General features: G+C 40.4%; 3 protein-coding genes across 7 annotated transcripts; 2 read left to right on the top strand and 1 right to left on the bottom strand.

Annotated features, from left to right (window-relative positions):
* The first annotated feature begins 355 nt into the window (after nucleotides 1–355).
* Nucleotides 356–9,377, top strand: LOC130535616 (von Willebrand factor A domain-containing protein 5A-like). 5 transcript variants are annotated; one of them, XM_057050770.1, is made up of 20 exons: nucleotides 356–512; nucleotides 580–782; nucleotides 850–1,072; nucleotides 1,854–2,020; nucleotides 2,107–2,221; nucleotides 2,307–2,482; nucleotides 2,576–2,664; nucleotides 3,112–3,256; nucleotides 3,634–3,713; nucleotides 3,786–3,900; nucleotides 4,529–4,687; nucleotides 4,781–4,884; nucleotides 5,031–5,239; nucleotides 5,930–5,986; nucleotides 6,481–6,537; nucleotides 7,042–7,116; nucleotides 8,170–8,196; nucleotides 8,286–8,452; nucleotides 8,755–8,878; nucleotides 8,961–9,377. In XM_057050770.1, the coding sequence occupies exons 1-20, from the start codon at nucleotides 449–451 to the stop codon at nucleotides 9,038–9,040; spliced, it is 2,436 nt and encodes an 811-aa protein (XP_056906750.1). In that variant the 5' UTR covers nucleotides 356–448; the 3' UTR covers nucleotides 9,041–9,377. The 5 variants fall into 5 exon arrangements, with proteins under 5 accessions (XP_056906750.1, XP_056906753.1, XP_056906752.1 ...); XM_057050773.1 differs by lacking the exon at nucleotides 6,481–6,537; XM_057050772.1 differs by lacking the exon at nucleotides 8,170–8,196.
* A 240-nt stretch (nucleotides 9,378–9,617) lies between these two features.
* Nucleotides 9,618–11,824, top strand: mrps23 (mitochondrial ribosomal protein S23). Its single transcript, XM_057050786.1, has 5 exons — nucleotides 9,618–9,726; nucleotides 10,180–10,356; nucleotides 10,452–10,529; nucleotides 10,750–10,873; nucleotides 11,261–11,824. The coding sequence occupies exons 1-5, from the start codon at nucleotides 9,683–9,685 to the stop codon at nucleotides 11,396–11,398; spliced, it is 561 nt and encodes a 186-aa protein (XP_056906766.1). The 5' UTR covers nucleotides 9,618–9,682; the 3' UTR covers nucleotides 11,399–11,824.
* Nucleotides 11,825–13,172: 1,348 nt separating this feature from the next.
* On the bottom strand, nucleotides 13,173–18,644 carry LOC130535618 (galactose-3-O-sulfotransferase 2-like). Its single transcript, XM_057050779.1, has 3 exons — nucleotides 18,511–18,644; nucleotides 14,887–15,517; nucleotides 13,173–14,768 (listed from the first exon to the last, which is right to left on the bottom strand). Exons 1-3 carry the CDS (start codon nucleotides 18,561–18,563, stop codon nucleotides 13,890–13,892), a joined length of 1,563 nt encoding a protein of 520 aa, XP_056906759.1. The 5' UTR covers nucleotides 18,564–18,644; the 3' UTR covers nucleotides 13,173–13,889.
* Nucleotides 18,645–19,191: the final 547 nt, after the last annotated feature.

Below are 19,191 nucleotides of genomic sequence, written 5' to 3'. Positions count from 1 at the left end.
CTGCAAGTTCCCGCAAAGGTACCCCAGAGACTTACCATTCACCGTCAACGGTAGGAAACTTTGCCCCGAATTTGTGTTTTGTGTGCGGGTTTTGACTCGCAGCTGTCGTGTAGCAGGGCGAGCGCTTCCGCGGAATATAGGCCCACAGAAGGTAAACATGACTGCGCAACTGGGAAATTAAAAGTCCCTTAATTCCACAGCCTGACTTTAACCACTGTATTTTCTGTAATGTGTCTTTTTTGGCATCCAAGTTGATAACGCATCGAAATTTGATTTTTATTTTTTTGCCATAACTTCCTGATCAAAGTGGCATTGATCTGATCAGTACATTGGAGAATTCTACCACCACACATATTATAAAGTACTTTCTAATGATGGTCAGATGCAGTTTCAGTAAGATTACTAATTTTACTTTATAGTTTGTCAGCAACCTTCATCAAAACTTAGCATGATTTTGTTTTCCAGACCCAAAATGTCTTGCTGTGGTCTCGTCACCATTAATAAGGAACCAGGTAAGAAAGAAAAACAAAAACCATAGAAAGTTAAAACAAAAATCAATGTTTTTGGTTTCTCTTTTAGTTCCGCTGAAGAGTGTGGGGGTGGACGTGGAGGTCCGAGATCATGTTGCCTCCGTGGTTTCCACTCTAAACTACGAGAACAGTGAAGACAAAGCCGTCGAGGCCGTTTTTGTCTTTCCTCTTCCTGGAGATGCTGCCGTCTGTCACTTCAGTGCCACCGTTGGACAGAAAGAGATTGTAGCTGAAGTCAAGGAAAAGCAACAGGTGAGCTGGTCAATCATTCCAGCGAGATGCGACATAAAAAAACAACTTTTGTCTTCTTTCTCTCCAGGCTCATGAAGAGTACGATGATGCTCTGAGCTCGGGTCAGCAGGCCTTCCTGCTGGAAGAGAGTGATGAGACTCCAGATATATTTTCCTTGAGAGTAGGCAGTCTTCCTCCAGGACAAAGTGCCTCCATCCGGCTGGAATATGTTATTGAACTGGCCGTGGAGGCCGATGACGGGCTGAGGTTTTGCCTGCCTGCTGTACTGAATCCCCGCTACCAACCTGAGGGTAGGAAAAATGTAAAAGATTCCTACAGATCATTCTAAAATAAAACACTACACCTATTAGTTGCAGGATTAGTAAAGTATCTATCTAACTATCTATTCAGTTTATTTATTACTTTAAAATGTATGTTACATTACATCCTGTACAAAATCCTCTTATGCTTTAAATGGCTAAAAATGTTTACAATAACAACATTGCAACATTAATCTGATTTCCTGTTATATGATGGGTGACATGTTTCTTACAGATCAAGTTTATATGTAGATAGGAAATACTAAAATATGGCGCAGTGATATAAAGAACATCAGGGGAATGGCTTTTCACTATTAATTATTCGGAAGGTACAATATTGCCTCTTGGGCTTTTCAGTTGCAGTAATAAAAAGGACCACAAGAGGTCAGGACAGAGCACAATAAACACTTTCTCTTTTGTGGTTATTTCTATAAACAGTTTTTCATTAGAAAGTTAACCGTACATTCCACACGGTATAAAAACACACACTCACCTACATAAAAAAATAATTTACAGTAAATTGTGAGATATCAGTTCCAAATCTAATTATTAATATCACCTTTTAGTGGATATCTTTGCTCAGTCAGTGCTATTTGTTTCATTAATGTATTGATCCTTTTACTGGTGTCAGGTTGTGAGTTATTTCACATCCTCTGCCCTTTTCTGCCTTTTTATTAGGTTCAACAATTACTGTTATATAGAATTTGTCTGCACATGAAGTTGAAAAATGTATTTTTATATCCAGATAAACGTATGTTTTTGTTGTTTATAGGTAGCAAATCCTCCAGTGTCCAGGTGAGCAGTGTTGCAGCCTCTGAGGTGCCCTACACCCTGTCTCTGTGTGTCCGAGTGTCCTCTACTCATCCTGTCTCTAAAGTGGAGTCCAATTGTTCCCTGGACCCTCTCCAGTATCTTAACACAGAGAAAACCCAGACCACGGTACGTATGCTGCTGGCATGCTGCTGCTGCATGTGGCTCTTATTTTCATTACATCTCTATTAATGAGAACGCTTAAATAACTACAGGTCAAGTTGGCACCTGGACATAAATTTGACCGCGATGTGGAGCTGCTGATTTATTACCAAGATGCTCACCAGCCCACTGCATTGGTGGAAGCAGGGAAGAACTCTGCCAAGCCTTGTGAGTTTGTCAACAAGTCCCTTATGCAGAGACACTTGTGTGTGTTTGAACCCTGACCCGTGTCTGTCTGTCCACTGTGTGTTAGCATCCCTGATGGCTGACCCAGTAGTGATGCTGAGTCTCTATCCTGAGTTCCCCAAGGCTGTGATGTCTTCATTTGCCTCATGTGGAGAGTTTGTGTTCTTAATGGATTGCTCTGGAAGTATGAGTTCACCTCTGAATCGCTCCAAGACGAACGAGACTTGCATTGCTAGTGCCAGGGTACTCATCATATGTCGTCTTTCTCAGTAACGCTCTGAACATTTATCAGTCACAGCATGGCCTTGATGCTGTCCCCTTCCCCCCTGCTTTTAGGATACTCTGCTGCTACTGTTGAAGAGCTTACCAATGGGCTGCTATTTCAACATTTACACTTTTGGCTCCAGCTTTGAACACATCTTCCCGTAAGTCGCACTGTGCATTGATTAAAGTTTGTAAAGTAGCTGGAAAGTCCAATCCACACACTGACTAACAAAGTTTACAATCCCAACCCTAGCTGTGTTTTAGTGGACTGTGTTTGCGTTTCATGAATTCTGTATTGTTTCAAATCAGCTTGTTGGTCATATCATGCTACATTAAAAGTGTTGGAAGACAGCTGGACAGCTGCTCATGAGACACAGGCCATTAACACAGACCAAATCATGCAGCCTGTTTTCTAACACACTAGTTGGTTGTTGGTGGCACCTCAGAGTGAACCAGACTTTCCAAATAATGGAAGAAGTTGTCTTGTGTCAAAGCTTAAGGTGGACATATTCATGTGGACCTGGGCAGTGCAGTGAAAATACAATTTTTCCCCTTTAAATTTAAGTATGTTGCTATATGAAGTCTATCTGTCCATCCATCCATTGCAGTAAAAGTGTGGAGTACACCCAGAAGACCATGGACGAGGCGTTGAAGAAGGTTAAGACGATCGATGCGAATCTGGGAGGAACGGAGATCCTGAGGCCCCTCCAACATATTTTCAGTCAGACCTGCATTCCGAATCAACCTCGACAAGTAATAGAACTCCCTTCACGCAAACACACATGTGTCTTCTGTCTTTGAACTGTCTCACCCAAAACCCCAAATGAACTGAAACATGTACTGGTACATTAACTGGTTATAAAGGTCTGAATAAAAGAAAGGACAGTGAGACTAAATTAGGCTTCTTAGAGATGAGACTGAAACAGCCTCCTGTTGAGGTTGGTATAACATGATATTGATTGCAGCTGGCTGTTGTTTACAGTGTCCTTCTGGAGTTTTTAATTGAATGAAAGATATGTTGATTATTTTAATGTGCTCTATGCTGCATTGAAAGTCATCTGATCGACCTTGAACACAGGTTCTATGGCTCTAGCTGTTATTCACATGCTGTTATACCCTCTCCTATTGAGGTTTTTGTCTTTACTGACGGAGAGGTGTGCAACACCAAAGAAGTTATCAGTCTGGTGAAGAAGAATTCCGCCTCCCACAGGTAAAACCACAAATAAATAACCAATACAGGGTACCTGCAGCGTGTGTCCTCATGCTTATTCGTGCATTGTAGGTGTTTCTCCTTTGGCATCGGGGAAGGCTCCAGTTCTGCACTCATTAATGGACTGGCCAAGGAAGGAGGAGGACACGCCCAGTTCATCACAGGCAGCGACAGGATGCAGCCCAAAGTAAGGCAACCATATCCTTCAGTAGTGACAATGTTTAACATTTTGGAGAAGCTCTCATCCACTTTATTCATGTTGGGCAGTTTAATATCCAAAAACCTGAACATGTTATATTATTTATTAGACCTTTAGGAATGGATGATACATCCGTTGCAAGAATGAATTACAGCCACGTGCCGTGAACTGTAAAAACTGTTAAAAAAAAATAAAATAAAATACTAGACTCACGTGAGTCTAACAAATATGATCAGTAAAGTTAAACTGATTAGAACACAATAATCAGTTTTGCAATGGTAAAAAATGTCCTCATACTGTAGTTTAGAGAGGAATTTGTTTTGTAGAAGTAGGAATATTTGGGAAAGCCCAAAATGGTGACAAAACTTGGAATGTATACAGGTTTATATACATGCAAAGTTTATATTTTTATTCTAATTTTTGAAAGTGGGGAATATGATGTGGTATAATTTAAGCGATAAACAACAGTGACCATGTGGTGGAGCCATGGAGATAAAGGATAAAGGCTGACGGTACAGCTCCTGTCAGACCTTTTGAGGAAAAGCAGCAGTTAACAGGAGATAGAAAAAATGTAAGAAAATAAAATGTCAAGCTCGTTCCAATTCTTCTTCACCAGGTGATGCAGTCGTTGAAATTTGCACTTCAGCCGGCTGTGATGAACGTCTCGCTTGTGTGGGACTTGCCGAAGGAAGTCTCTGCCGCCGTTCTCTCTCCACCAATCACTTCAATTTTCCAGGGTCAGCGGTCGCTGGTTTATGCTCGGCTCACTGGGCTGGTAAGAGACGTGCTGGTTTGGATTCATTTAATATCTACAGTTGTGCCCCTGCAAATGGGATGACCCACTCTGGGATGGGGGGGGATTCCGCAGAGCTCAAAAGCAGCAGAGGGCCACGTGACATTGAACTACAGCCTGGCTGGTCAGCCCTATCAGAATAAACTCCACTTCTGTCTCAAACCAACAGAGGACAACAGGTAAGCATGTAGGAGAACCAAGATAAGAGGACAAGAATAAACATTAAATGAGACAAAAGAATAGTTTGCTAGAATGATAATCGAAGCTCGTCGCCGAGGGCTTTAGAGGTCCCTGGAATTGTTGCGCGTTTGTCTTGTGTGTGCAGGTTGACGGTCCACAGGTTGGCTGCTCGCACTCTTATTCGCTCTCTGGAGATGGAGGGCGAGGTGGGGGATAAAAATGTTAAAGAGGAGGTGGTGGAGGTCAGCGTCCAGTCGGGAGTGAGCAGTTCCTTCACTGCTTTCATTGGTGTCAATAAAGATGCTGGTGAGGTGATTCAAGGACCGTTGCTGCTGAGAAATATTTCAACACTAAGTAAGTGTCATTCCAGCAAAAACTACATTCCCGGCGTGTTTACAACTGGTCTGAGAATGAAACAAATCTTTGTCACAATGTCTGCTGCCTCCACTTGGATATAGTCCAGAATGTAATCAGAATCATTGCAATAGATTGAGTAGTCACGCCGTACGTCGACAGGACACTTGAAAAGAAATGAATTATTGCCTTAATCCCACTAGAACTGGACAACTGAAATACGTGTAAAGGCGTTACTCCGACTAATATTGGAGTTCTCCTTATCCGACTAAGACACCCAGATAATTCCTTTGGAAACTGCGGGTCTGTGGCCTGTAAACAGGTGTTTATTATGTGACATCATAGGTCAACCAGAAAGGGGGCTGTATTAACCTGCTGAAAAGATGCTTATCGCCACCTAGTGTTTAGGAGAAGGACGCGTTCCTATCAGTTAATTGATTTTCTTAATCCAGAAAAGGAGTAGATGAGAGCACACTGACAATATGTGGGCTCACTCACACCGTTGCAGAGCAGATTGCTGACTGGAACTAAAACTTTCCACACACACACACACACACACAGAGCTCTTCTAATTATTCTTCAGAACACCATCGTGACATGTGAGGAACCTGAAGCAGCAAAATCTGGGAAAACAAATATTTGTGTCATTCTCAAATCCTTTTTGTAATGTGCTGACCTTTTCTTTTAAAGGGCAGATGATGTACGGCGGTATGCCTCTGATGGGTTGTTGTTCTGCATCATACCAAGGTAAAAGTAGAGTGATGCACATTTCCACGCTTCACTAGAAGACCTTTTGCTGCCATGTGTCTCTTAGATTCCTACTTTAAACTACTGTAAATTCTACACTGTAGACACAACTTGAATTTTCATAAAATTTAAGAATAATACACATATAAGCCTAAACACTATAAGCCGCAGGTGGGCCCTTTGAAACTTGAGAGCTTTACGTTCCACAGAAAGATTATTTTAAATGTTTAATTATTAAACGGTTAAAAAAAAAAGGAGCCTACCAGCTGTTGATCTTCAGCCTTTAACTTTTCTACTTTTATCCCCAGTTAATCCTACGAAACACAAGACGCTAGCAAATTTAAAGTAGCAGATGCAATTGCACATATTCTCAAAAAATTAAAGTCCTTTAAGTTGATTCTTCAGGAAAATGATTTTTTTTATTTTTAAAAGCAATGTGCTTTTGACTGCTGAAGTACCACTGGAGTTTATTTGATTTTGCTTTTGTTTTAAAGTGTGCATGCCTGGGATTTCCCCTAGGATGGCTTCAGGTTTTGGAATGAGGAAACCTCGTGAGTAAAAGCGGAGTGATGCACGTTTCCACACTTCACTACTCTGACCAAACGTACTGTAAAAATCCAGTGAGCCTTTCACTGCCATGTGTCTTAGATTCCTACTTTAAAGTACCGTAAATTTTACACTGTAGACACAACTTGAATTTTCATAAAATTTAAGAATAATACACATATAAGCCTATAACACTATAAGCCGCAGGTGGGCCCTTTGAAACTTGAGAGCTTTACGTTCCACAGAAAGATTATTTTAAATGTTTAATTATTAAACGGTTAAAAAAAATAAGGAGCCTACCAGCTGTTGATCTTCAGCCTTTAACTTTTCTACTTTTATTCCCAGTTAATCCTATGAAACACAAGACAAATTTAAAGTAGCAGATGCAATTGCACAAGTCCTTTTATGTTGATTGTTCAGGAAAATGATTTTTTTTATTTTTAAAAGCAATGTGCTTTTGACTGCTGAAGTACCACTGGAGTTTATTTGATTTTGCTTTTGTTTTAAAGGGGGGTCCATAGCAGACCAGATACTGCGTCGCTGTAGTCCCATGGTGGCTTCAGATCCTGGAGATGGGATGCTTCGTGAGTAAAAGCGGAGTGATGCACGTTTCCACACTTCACTAATCTGACCAAACATACTGTGAAATCCAGTGAGCCTTTCGCTGCCATGTGTGTCTTAGATTCCTACTTTAAAGTGAAGTAACACAAAAGATCGCTCTCAAATCCAACACACAGATGTTGACTCAAATCTGCAACACGTGGCACACATTTCCTTCTGGATAGTTATTTGTGTAGCAAAGGTGGTTTGTTCTGTAGGTGCTGGCATGAAATCCAAGTCAGTATCGAAGGGATGTCCAAAGTCAAGAACTCCGTCTGCACCTATGATGCTTGACTGTAATTCAACATGGAAAAACTACAGAATGAAACACTGAATAGGTTCAATTGAGTATTTAATTACAACTTCTTGGACAGCAATGAATTGTCTCTCTTCAGTTGTATTTCAAGGCTGTATTTCATTGTGGACAAAGACCTATGGTTGAGTGTGGCAGAATATTTAAAACGACCTTCTTGCCAAAATTGTCATCACATCTTTTACATCAGTTACCCTTAAGCTGACGCCACAAAATTTTACTGCAGCTCTTTTTCTTGGGACCAATGAATTTTCTGTCTTCGGTTGGTGGAGCACACCAAGATTTGAATGCCGTATTTCTTGTACTATAAGGTGCAATATTAATGAACGAGTCTATAATCATACAAAAGGCGCGTTAAGTGAAACAAAACAGTCTGAAAAGTCAAACTTTATTCAACTCATTCACAATAACTCAACAGTGCTCAGTTGTAACGCATGAAATACAAAACAATACAATCACATTTTCAGTTCATTCCTCTTCCACAAATCCATCTAATGCTTCATCATCAGTGTCAGGGTTTAACAGTTGGGTGAGTTAATTTATTAACTGATTAACATATTGTAAAGGCAGGGTTATGGGATGATTATGTAGTAGTTGTTTTAAATAGTAAAGTTTTTTTTGTAGTTGCAAGTTAGATCTACTTGTTTCTAATTGTTTCCTTTGTGTAATATTATCCTCTTTTTGTTTTTGTCTTCATTCTTTTCTAATTGCTTCTCATGTTTAGAAGATGATTATGCAGGCAGTGCTCCAGGTAGGCAACAGAGAATTCTGTCAAATAAATCTCACTATCAACACAGGGATGATTGGTTATTTCTTTATTTGTTTGTTTGTTTGTCCTAGGTGAGGACGATATTCCTGACCCGCCTCCCCAGGACCTTTTGCTGCAGTTGGTCTCCCTGCAGAAAGCCTCTGGCTGCTGGGCGTTAGATTCACATCTGGCTGATGCACTAGGAAAGACAATTGATGAGCTGAGGAAAGCAAAGCCTGAGGCAACGGGCAATAATAAGGTATCGTAAAAAGAATATATACATATAACAACAACAATCATGAAAATAATCAAGAAGAATAAAATGAAGTTGGGTTAAATGTCCAGAGTTAGGGAGAAGCGTTAGGAGTCAAATTGGAACCCATTTTAAAAATATATGCCCAGAATATACTGTAAGCGTTTGTGTCCTTGTTTTCTTTTAATGTGGACAAGTGTCGAATACATTTTTAGAAATTGTCTAGATTCTTATTTTTTAATCTTTCATATTTAACATCTGTTGCTGTGTCTTGCTTGCTCTCTGTTTTCTTTGGTTTGTTCAATTAGATGGAGGATGAAGTGTGGGCCACCATTTTGGCTCTGATCTGGCTTCATGGTGAGAAGATGGACGCTGAGGACGAGTGGAGTCTCCTTGCACAGAAAGCTTTGTCATGGCTGCAAGCAACCAACGGTATGTACAACTCTCATTTTAAAATGTTATTTTCTTATCAGTTTCTGCTCAGGACCCAGCATTTTGTTATTTTATTTTGCAGCGCCCTATTCAACAAAGTGTGTGGACGTTGGAAATTCGCTGCTTGGTTCCAAAGTGAAGAAAGAAGATCTGGGACTGTAAAACTTAATTCCGGTTTTATCATGGTTATTTCGGATGCTCTGTACTGTCCGATAACATTTACCAATGAAAAGTTAAGTTGAGTATGTTAAGTGGAGTCAAATTTATTGCGAATGTAATGTCTTATAATGCTTTCTTTATTGTCTGAAGCTGTTTTCTTAAGAAAGTATCATAACATAAGGTTAAAGGTGGAATTTAAAACTCATAACACAGAAAGTTTTGGATCGGCTATAATATGGATAGTAGCAGGACCTTCAGAACAGGACTTGTCTTTTATTGGAAAGAAAGGTGGAAAAATAAATGTATGGTTACTAAATTAAACAGATAAACGTCACAGAGATTATGATAACAGATTCTTCTCTTACTAAATTTCAAGTTGCATAGCTAAATAAACAGCAAGTATTCTAAAGATGGGTTTTATTTACATATATATATATATATATATATATATATATATATATACTTTAAAAAACAATCTGAGAATTTTAATTAATATTTACAAAATAATTATACAGAGCTGCATAGTTAAAGGACCAGCCCCCACCACTAGGTGGTGGTAAATGCAAATCTGGCGCTGTGCGTTGCCTGCTGACATTCAGGAAAGAGAAGAAGACGCCGACACGGCGAAGAAGAACTGAATCCAACATGGCCGGCAGCAGACTGGAACGGTTTGGAACCGTGTTCACTCGGTAAGAAACTATGATGGAATCTGCGCAATAACGTCAAATTGAATGTGTAACAGAGGCGTTTTCAGTTCATAAGACGAGATTTTTAAGTGGTCGCTTTTCTTTTCAGGTTTCAGGTATTTGCTTAAAGATATGACCTACTTCAAGAATATTTTTTAATTTGAAGTTAACTAACTGTGGGAGACAACCTTTGCGATACACCTTTCCAGTGTCCTCGTCATTTTTTAGCATGACGCGCAGTTCAGGTCCCGAAATCATCTCTTAAACTGAATTATGATGTCCGTAAATTTCTACTATTACCGTTAATCGCAGTGACCGACGAGAACCCCTTAAAGAATTCCATCTACTCAAAGTATAGAGTAAATTGCACTGGTGAATTATCATCAATACTATCAGTACTATGTTAATTCCACATATAATCACTCATGTTTGTATAAATGATTGTGTGATTGACAGGGTTCGAGACCTGATGCATTCTGGCGTGATGAAACCTCATCAGAAACCCATTTGGTATGATGTTTATAAGGCTTTTCCACCGAAAAAAGAGCCTCTTTATGTGAAGCCTTGTCGATTTTCCATTAAGAGACAGGACAAAGTGCCTGAGATCTTCTACAGAGAGGACCAAGTCAGAGCGTAAGTGATCTGCTCATAGTAGTGACAGTGACTGAAAAGCTTATCTAACAAACACATCCCAGAATACTACATTGTTTTGATTGTTTTCCTTTCAGGAAGTTCTTTAATCTGTATGGGAGTGGTCCTCAAGCCTTTGACCTGTCCAAATCCAACTTTGTTTCTACATGTCAGAGGTAGTTTTTAAGCTTTCCCCCCCACAATTATCATTCAAGCAATGGGAAATGGGTTTAAATATTTCAACATTCTACAGTTTTGTCTGTCTTGTGTTTAGGTCTGAGATTTTTTTCTGGATGATAAGATAATAGATCTTAAATTCCTACAAGTTTAAAATGGACTTCAATCAAATCTCTCTTTTTTTTTTTTTGCCTATTTCCCAATTATTTCCACCTGTAGGTTTGTTGACAAGTACACAGCGTTAAAGAGTCGTGGCGAGTTGGATGACGATGCTCTGTTTGAGGAAACTGCAAAGGCTTTACTTGAGGATGGAATCACGCTCAGAAGGAGAGGAGCCCCTATTGTAAGCATAACTCACATTTTGTTGAGCTTTCACTTATGAGTCACTTCTGTAAAGGTAAAATATGCAAAATACGTCTGCTATTGAGACAGTTGGTGGTTTAATTGTTAAAAGATTATGAAGATATTTACCATGAAACTTGTGGCTGTTAATTGCATCTAGCAAAGATGGATTGAGCTAAAAGGAACCCTCTCAAGTACTTGTGTTAGTAGCCATATCAGACTACAAATATTTACAATATGTAGAACATAGTTTAAAAACTGCTGTCTGTCTAAAACACACACTCTTTCAGCTGAAAGGGTGAAAATCCAAAGGTTTTGCGTCCCATTGTTGCCTATGTGGTTTCTGTGCAACACGAGTGAACAAATGGTGGCTGTGTTTCTCCTGCAGGTGTCAGCAGAGGCTGCAGACTCGTTGCTTGACTTGAAGCTCACTGACCTGTTGGCCGAGCAGCAGTCCATCAGCGCCGACAGCAAAGAGACGGTGGAATCCCACACGGACCCAGATGAAGGCCCAAGGGCCATTTGATGAATAGCAGCTTCTTCAAACTAAGGAAGCTTTACAGAGGACTGTCGAATCATTTTCCATTGTACTTGAAACACTTTCAAGTATTTTGTCCCACCATGTTGTGTGAGAGGCCCTTTTCTTTATGAGCAGCTGGAACTGTGAGAGTCACATTAGTGTGTGTAACCAGGGGGGCCGAAGTTGTCATTTATTAATAAGGAGACAAGAAAAGGACTCCTCAACCTGTTTCTTTGTCAAAGCCTTAACTGAAGCGAGTGTCAGCCCCAAAGTATCGGAAGGAAGATAAAGATTTAATGTGATAATACAAAATAAGGTTAGACATTAATCAGTCCCTTAACGGTTGACACTGATTGGTTGATAAATGTGTTGTATCTTGTTCATCTGCAGTTAAGTACTGTATATATTTAAATTTCTCCTTCTGTAACTTTGCGTGTTGCTGTTTCTCATACTTTCCACACATGCTGCCTTTATTTAAGTTATTTAACCCCCAATGATGCAACGAGCAGCTTCTCAACAACTGCTTCAAGGATGAGCTGTGCAACCATTATTGAAACTGGAAGGTTTTGAGGGGAACCATCGTCTTTGAGGGGGAAATGTAGGCGGAGAAAAGGTTTGGTGGAACCAGATGGTCTAAGGCAACAGCAGAACTCAGGACTGTGTTTCATAGTGAGAGGAAGAATGTTTCCACATGAGATCAAGAGACTGAAGAGCTGTGGAGCCTTGAGAAAACCACCAATCAGTGAGGCTGATCAGGACTGAAGGGTTCAGGTTGCTGAGGGGCATAAAGATCAGACTCTGGAGCCATTGAAGGAGGTCAGCTGGTCTGGTGAGTCCAGATTTATCCTGGTCCATCAGCGTAAGAAGTGATTCTCCCATCATGCCTGGTGCCTCCTGGACCAGCATGGGGGAAGTTCTGATCTGGGGTTGCTGCAGTTGCTCTGGTCCAGGTTCAGCAACATTATGAATCCAAAGAATGAGACCAGATTCAGAAAACATCACTTTTTTTTTTTTTTTTCAAACCTGAATGGGCTTGTCCGGGATTCGAACCCAGGACCTCTTACACCCTAAGCAAGAATCATACTCCTAGTTCCTCCCTGAACCCATCTGTCTCCATCCGAGCCTGAGGAATCCTGACAGCCATCTTGGAATATGCTGGATCCATGAGGGAAAAAACCGTCCATTGATGGAATCACCTGGTCATTCAAGAGCATCAGATCTCATTTTCAACCACCAGAGACCAGACCTGAACCCTGTTGACAATCTGGAGAAAGCTTTGTGCACACTACTTCTGTAAATGCACAAATGATTTACATCTGCGTAGAAGAGCCTTGTTACATTTCATATTTAAAGGCAGAAGCTGAGCAAAGGTTTCATCTGGATGACTGTTTGGGCAGCCTCACAAATTAGTGCATTTTCAGCACTTTTTACCTCCACTTTTCCGTCCTGCTTTTGAAACGACCACATTTTACTGCCATGTTTAAAATGGCTCTCTTCCAGGTTTTTACAGGAACTGGTGGATCCCATTGCTTATAATTTTCACGTCCACTTTCATCTGTGGCTGTGCATGAAGCTTCAACACCACTTCATCATCGGCTGAGCCATCCGGTATGAGCCTGGTCCTGCTCAAGGTTTCTTCCTGTTAAAAGACAGTTTTTCCCTGCCACTGTTGCTTGTTGGAGGTCAGGACCTGGGATTCTGGAAAATGCCTGGAGTCAGATGTCTAACAAAAGCTGAATTAAATTAGAGATGTCTTCATTTTTAGCGATGACAGTTGCTCTTAACAATTCAATTTTTTTTTATTTAAAGACACAAATAAACACTGTTAGTGTGAAGCATCATGCAAGGAAATTAGAGAATCAGAATCAAATAATCAAGATGATTATGTGTTATGTTCACTTTTCACCAACTTGCATAGAAGAAAGTACGTAGCCTTTCTAACACCCTATGGACATAAAATACGCAGATCTGCTTGAATTTTATTTCCTAATTTAATGAATTGCTAATGTAACTGAGGTCGGCACTTCTTTTCCTTGCCACAGATGGCTTTATATTGCTTCTTGAAGCACCCAGGGAGGGCAGACCTCAGCTGCTCATTTCCCCACATTTTATCACTTAGACAGGTAGTAATAGCAGTCGCAGCCCCATTGCTCTGATCTTGTAGAGATCAAAAGTCAAATCTGGAGCATCGCCACAATTGGATCAGCTCCTCTGTCGCCCGTTTCCTCAGAATTTAATTGAAATCCGTTCATAACTTTTTGAGTTATTCTGCTAACAGCCAGACAGACGGACGGATTGAATTGTTCTCATAATCTCTTCGGCGGAGGTAATAACCTGTGAGCTCCACATGAGATTAGAATGAGGAAGTAGACAAATGAAATTCTCAATTAAAGTGTTTGATTACCTCACTGATCAGCCAGTTATATAACCAAAACATCGAGATGATCAGATCTTCCTATTAATTGCACTTGTGTTTCTTTTTAAGCTTCTCTTTGCATTACCAGAGAGGTTTTCTGGTTCCCTTCATACCGGTTTTGCCTGAATGTATAGCGGCGATTCTTGCTGCTTTTTTCTTATTCTTGGTTAGCTCTGAAAACTGCTGGGTGTAGAGACGGTTTGTATATTGAAGTTCTGGTGTAATAAATTTCTGACATTTTGTTTTCGTGAGCTCATCTATGTCTGGGTTCAGATTATAACCCTGAATTACAGCTGCCCCATACTGGAATGGCTTTAATCCAGCATCTTTTATGTGTGCAGGGTCAACTGCTTCACCTTCTTTCAAGCAAGTATGACTTAGCTTGGCCTGAAGCTGTCTGAGCTTCAATACTTCTCTTTTCATTTGCTCTTTCCCAATCTGACTCTCCACTTTGTGCCAGAATGTGGCGTTAAAGTGCAGGTAGATCCTCCAGTCTAAAGCATTCCACCTCTTGATCTTCTCTGTAGTGTTCGGCGAAAGCGCGTGTCGCGTTTGTTTACTGCGACTATTTAGTTTAAAGGAAAGCACATCTTCCAGCGACCAACAGAGGGCGTGCTTGAGTAAGATCATGGACTCGTCAAAGTATTCAGAGATGAGAATAAGATGGAAGTCTCGCTGAATTGCTGCAATGGCCACCCTGGCTCTGTCCCTGAAATCTACGGCATCTTCATTGACATTGTTCTCAAATCCAAAGTCAAAGGCCAAAACGTTGTGAGCATAATGATTGTTGGTAATAGAGGTGTTATAACTTCTCCAACTGTTTTCTAGGAAGCTGTCGAGGCTGCGTGTCTTTTGGAAGGCTGGGATGCTCTTGTAGTAGGTAAAAATAGACTCCATCATGGAAACTGGATGTCTCAGGATTGAAAAGTAGAAAGTATCTGCAGGCATCACTTTAGCCACCTGTGAAACAACACAGGAAATGAACTTTAGATTTTAATACATTAAATAATAAAGGAAGGAAACATCAAATGACTTATTTATTATATCTGTTTATTATACCTCTTCCCCCTGAACTCACCTCAGATTTCCTGAACCTCATGTGGTTGCACATGATGTTGAACTCTTTCACACTCCTGCTGCTGACACCTTCCACAAAATGGGAGGCAAAGAAGTGCGGATAAAATAACTGACTGTGTTTGTTCAGAGGGAGGGCAAAGGTCAAGTTCCTACTCTCGCCGTAACGGTAGAGGATGTTTAAAATGGTGCTGCTTGCTGTTTTGTGCGTCTTGAGGAAAAAAATGTGAGACTTCGGTTGGCAAGTTGTGTCTTTGAAGGACTTTGTAGGACTAAGAGTGTTTGTTGGACGTTCCCTGGTACTGACTGAACTAGAAGGACCTCTGCTCGCCTTGTTTCTACGTTTTGACAGGAAGCGTTTCCGAGGTAAAACTTCTGCTGCCACCCCAGAGCGCGGAGCAAGGTTTATTCTATCCATGCCTGTCTGTAACGACAGACTCTCGAATCCTTGGTTTGGATGATGAAGATGATGTGACAAAGCCTGGGACGTTTCTGGAAGATCAGATGTTTTTGCTGACTTATCCACAGGTCTCTCTTTCTGCCGATGGCCACCTTCCCAGGCATCGTGCACAGCAGATGGCTGCTGATCTTTGTTAGCAGCCCTCGGATGCGGCTGTCCTGGAAACTTGTAATTCCTGTGAGGAGTCATAAACATAATTAAACCAAAAAAACATTGAAATACAGTACGTTGAGTCTAACGTGATGAACACGGTCCGTGACGTGGTCCAGATAAATGATCAAAGCAAGTCAACCAGCTTCACACTCAGTTATCCGGTTTATGACAAATGAAGTTCTTACTCACTGTCAAATGAGTGCACAGAAACACTGAGGTAAAGGAGCTCATAACTTTATTAGCATGCATCCTTCTTCGCGTGCTCTTGCATGGCCTCTTCTGTGTCACATCTAAAGCTTTCCCACAACAACACAGACGGGAATTTACAATCGTGAGGAATCTGGAGTCGTTAATGATATCTGTTGCAGGGAGACTTTAGAATTAAGTGTAGGTTCTATGCAGAGCTGTATGAACATGGGTTACACTCTAGTTACAAACATTTATGTCCATCTGGTGGCATTTAGATTGTTTTAATGAGGACTTGTACAAACATTGTTATTTATGATTTTTTTTCTTAATTTGTTTGGCAAAAAAGAGAAAACAGCTGTTCTGGACTGATTCCCCAAGTAGTGTTATGTTATATATTTTTGGAAGTGCACGTCAGACTACCGTTTGGGTGAGAGAGTGGTCCCAACACACATAAAGCAGAACAAGGGCAGTTCACAGTTAAAGGGAACCTGGAAACACAACTAAAGCTACTTTTCCCAAAAAATTTTAAAGGACAATTCCAGACCCATATTTTTTTCTTCTTAATTGTATGGTCCCTTATGCACAATTCATTAATACATATTTTAACCAAAATAACTTTTATTTCATGACATATTTTTGTACTCTGTGGTTCTACTCATGCGCAAAGACACTGAGCATCTCAATTGGTTATCAAACACGCGCCCAATGACCCTGTTCCTCCGCACCTCTTAAAGGTTTTCCCCACCGTTGGGCCATATTTACACAACATCATTAATAGCCGTCTGTCCTCTGGAGTGGTTCCTTTAAATTTTAAACATGCACTTGTGCAGCCACTGATTTAGAAAAAACCCTGGACTGGATCCTGCTATTAAGGCAAATATTAGACCCATTTCTAAGTTGTCCTTTCTTTCCAAAATCTTAGAGACGATTGTCTACTCTCATGGACAGAATCAGCACTTTTAAGAGATTTCTAACAATGTCTTTTTAGCTAACAGCTCTGCAGTTGATTCAGTGGACAATGACATCCTAAATGCTCATTTGGCCCAGGTCCTACTTGTCTCATTGGACATTTTGTGTCAGCCTTGGTGACTCTGTGCCCTCCATAGGGGTCCCACAGGGTTCAGGGCTCTTTTATACTCTTTATATCTTGGTTCCATTCCCAGGAAGCATGACATTTGATTCCACTGTTATGCTGATGACAGCCAGATCTATCTCCCTCTGAAAAAGGCTGATTCCTCCCTGATCAAGCTGCTGCTTAATTCTTTAGATGCGTTAAGGCGTCGATGGTTCTAAACTTTTTAAATTTCAATGATAAAAGGACTATTGTACCTCGGCCGACTACACACCCAGCCGATCTCTCAGATCAGCTGACCAGCTCCTCCTGAGGGTTCCCAAAACTAGGCTGAAGCTCTGAGGGGACCGAGCCTTTTCTGTTACAGCTCCAAAACTGTGGAATGAACTGCACATGAGACAGGCCTCCTCACTGTCCAATTTTAAAAGTCACCTATTTTCTCCGGCTTCTCACACCACGTAGATTGTTGATTTTATGTGCACAGACATTTAACTTGGGGTGGATAGTCTATGGATGTATTATGTTTTTATCTTTGGTATTATATATCTTTATTATGTTTTATATGTGGGAAACAACTGACGTCACATACAGCACACATGCGTCATCTACATTTTGCTCAGCGTTGTTAGCAACGTGTCAAAGTTGTGGTTTCGGGACAAATGAACAACTCAGAGAGTATTCAAAATTAAATATAGTAACAATATAGTTTTATAATAACGAAATATATTTTTTAAAAGCCATAAAACTAAAAGAACTTAATTTTGGTCAGGGATTGTCCTTTAAATAAAACACCGCTTGCAGTTGTTATTAAAAGCATTGAGGATTGTTAGGAAACTGTTTTATATCTGCAATATTGTGTTTGGAACAGAAACTGGCTGTGTGATGGACACACAACCTGAGTACCAAGAGAAAACTGAGAACGGCTACTGCAGCCCAATCACAGCTGCGGCAGCTGAATCCAAACAATCCTTTGTTCATGTCAGGTGCCGCAACGATCAGATTTTGGACGAGAACTAAAAGATAATAATGTACTTGATGAGGTGTACCCTTTAAAATGTCCCCATCAAATTCTCAAAATCACTGCAAATGAGATCTAACAGCATATTTCAGCTCCTGGCCAGCTCTGCAAAAGTTAAAATAACTTAACTGAAAATAACTTTCAACTGGAATTTTATTTCTTCTTGTGAACCAAGACACTGTTTTTATAAAACTGCAGGGTTGACACATTTTTAAAAGCAATATGCAACAATCCTCCAACTGTGTAAAATCACATACTGTCAAATACTGTTCATGATTTTGTAAAAGTAAAAAGTAGACCAGTTAACATTTCCAGGAACTATTCAAGTAAAACGCATGTATGGAACGGAGACAGCAACTATATGTGGAACGTAAAAAAAAAAAATCACTTTTTGTTTGCGATGTTTCCCAGCATACACTGTATTTTACCATGGAACTAAATTAGTGTACTTTTCATAATAACGAGTCATCATGAAAAATGGGAGTTTTGTCCCTCCCTAAATGGCAGAACTACTGTACATGCCCAGGTCTAACAGAAGAGACAACTAGGCTGCACGGATAAATGACGTTTAAATAAGTTTATTTTGGATCAGTGGAGGAAATTTTCAACGGCATTAATAAAAACAAGAGTTTGCGCAAAGTGCGCGCAGATGTCGTTTCGGCTTTTAGCGCAACATGATAAATGGTCAGGTGGAAAATGCGCAGTATCGGTAACGGAGCAACATGAGAGGACTTACGAGGACCCAACGCTCAGATCTCTGATCCACTTAGTCAGTAAGGAAAACATCATCTTCCCGGTAAACAACTCCGGTTCTGACCCGATCCCAGTCCTGCCAGCGCGCTCTCTTTCTCTCACTCCCTTCTTTCTCGCTCTCTCTGTCTGTCTGTCTGTCTGTCTGTCTGTCTGTCTGTCTGTCTCTCTGGCTGAAACGTGTCAGAACCTGCGCGTCTTCGGAATCATGGAGGTCAGTCGGACAGGAGAAATGTGCTTACTTAAACCCTCAGTTTGGAGCTCAATAAACAAGTTTCTGCCAACCTAAACTGTATAAGATGCTGTTTTCAGCCATCGTGGTGCACTCGCTGTGTCATGGGTAAAATTTAGAACATTTGCTATTCTCCCCGAGGTGCTGAAGCATTGCTGACATTATTCAGTGAGTGGTTTTCAAAGTTAAAGGGTCTGGGAGGACGTTTCTCCCCATAAATACTCTATCCCTGTGTTTATGGAAAATAATTGAATAATTTTCACTAGTCATTTACATTTGTAAATATTTGTAAATGACGCCAACTGTATACATACAGGATAGATGATTTTTCCTTTTTCTGTTTTTTGTGTTTAACTATAAATGGATTTGTATATTCTGTCTCTTGGCTACATTAATATTCTATTAATTCTAAGACATTTTTCTAAAGCTAAAAAA

The sequence above is a fragment of the Takifugu flavidus genome, chromosome 12 (assembly GCF_003711565.1).
Source record: "Takifugu flavidus isolate HTHZ2018 chromosome 12, ASM371156v2, whole genome shotgun sequence".
NCBI classification, from domain to species: domain Eukaryota; kingdom Metazoa; phylum Chordata; class Actinopteri; order Tetraodontiformes; family Tetraodontidae; genus Takifugu; species Takifugu flavidus.
Note: the sequence above shows the minus strand (reverse complement) of the source record. Positions and strands in the feature narration are given on the sequence as shown.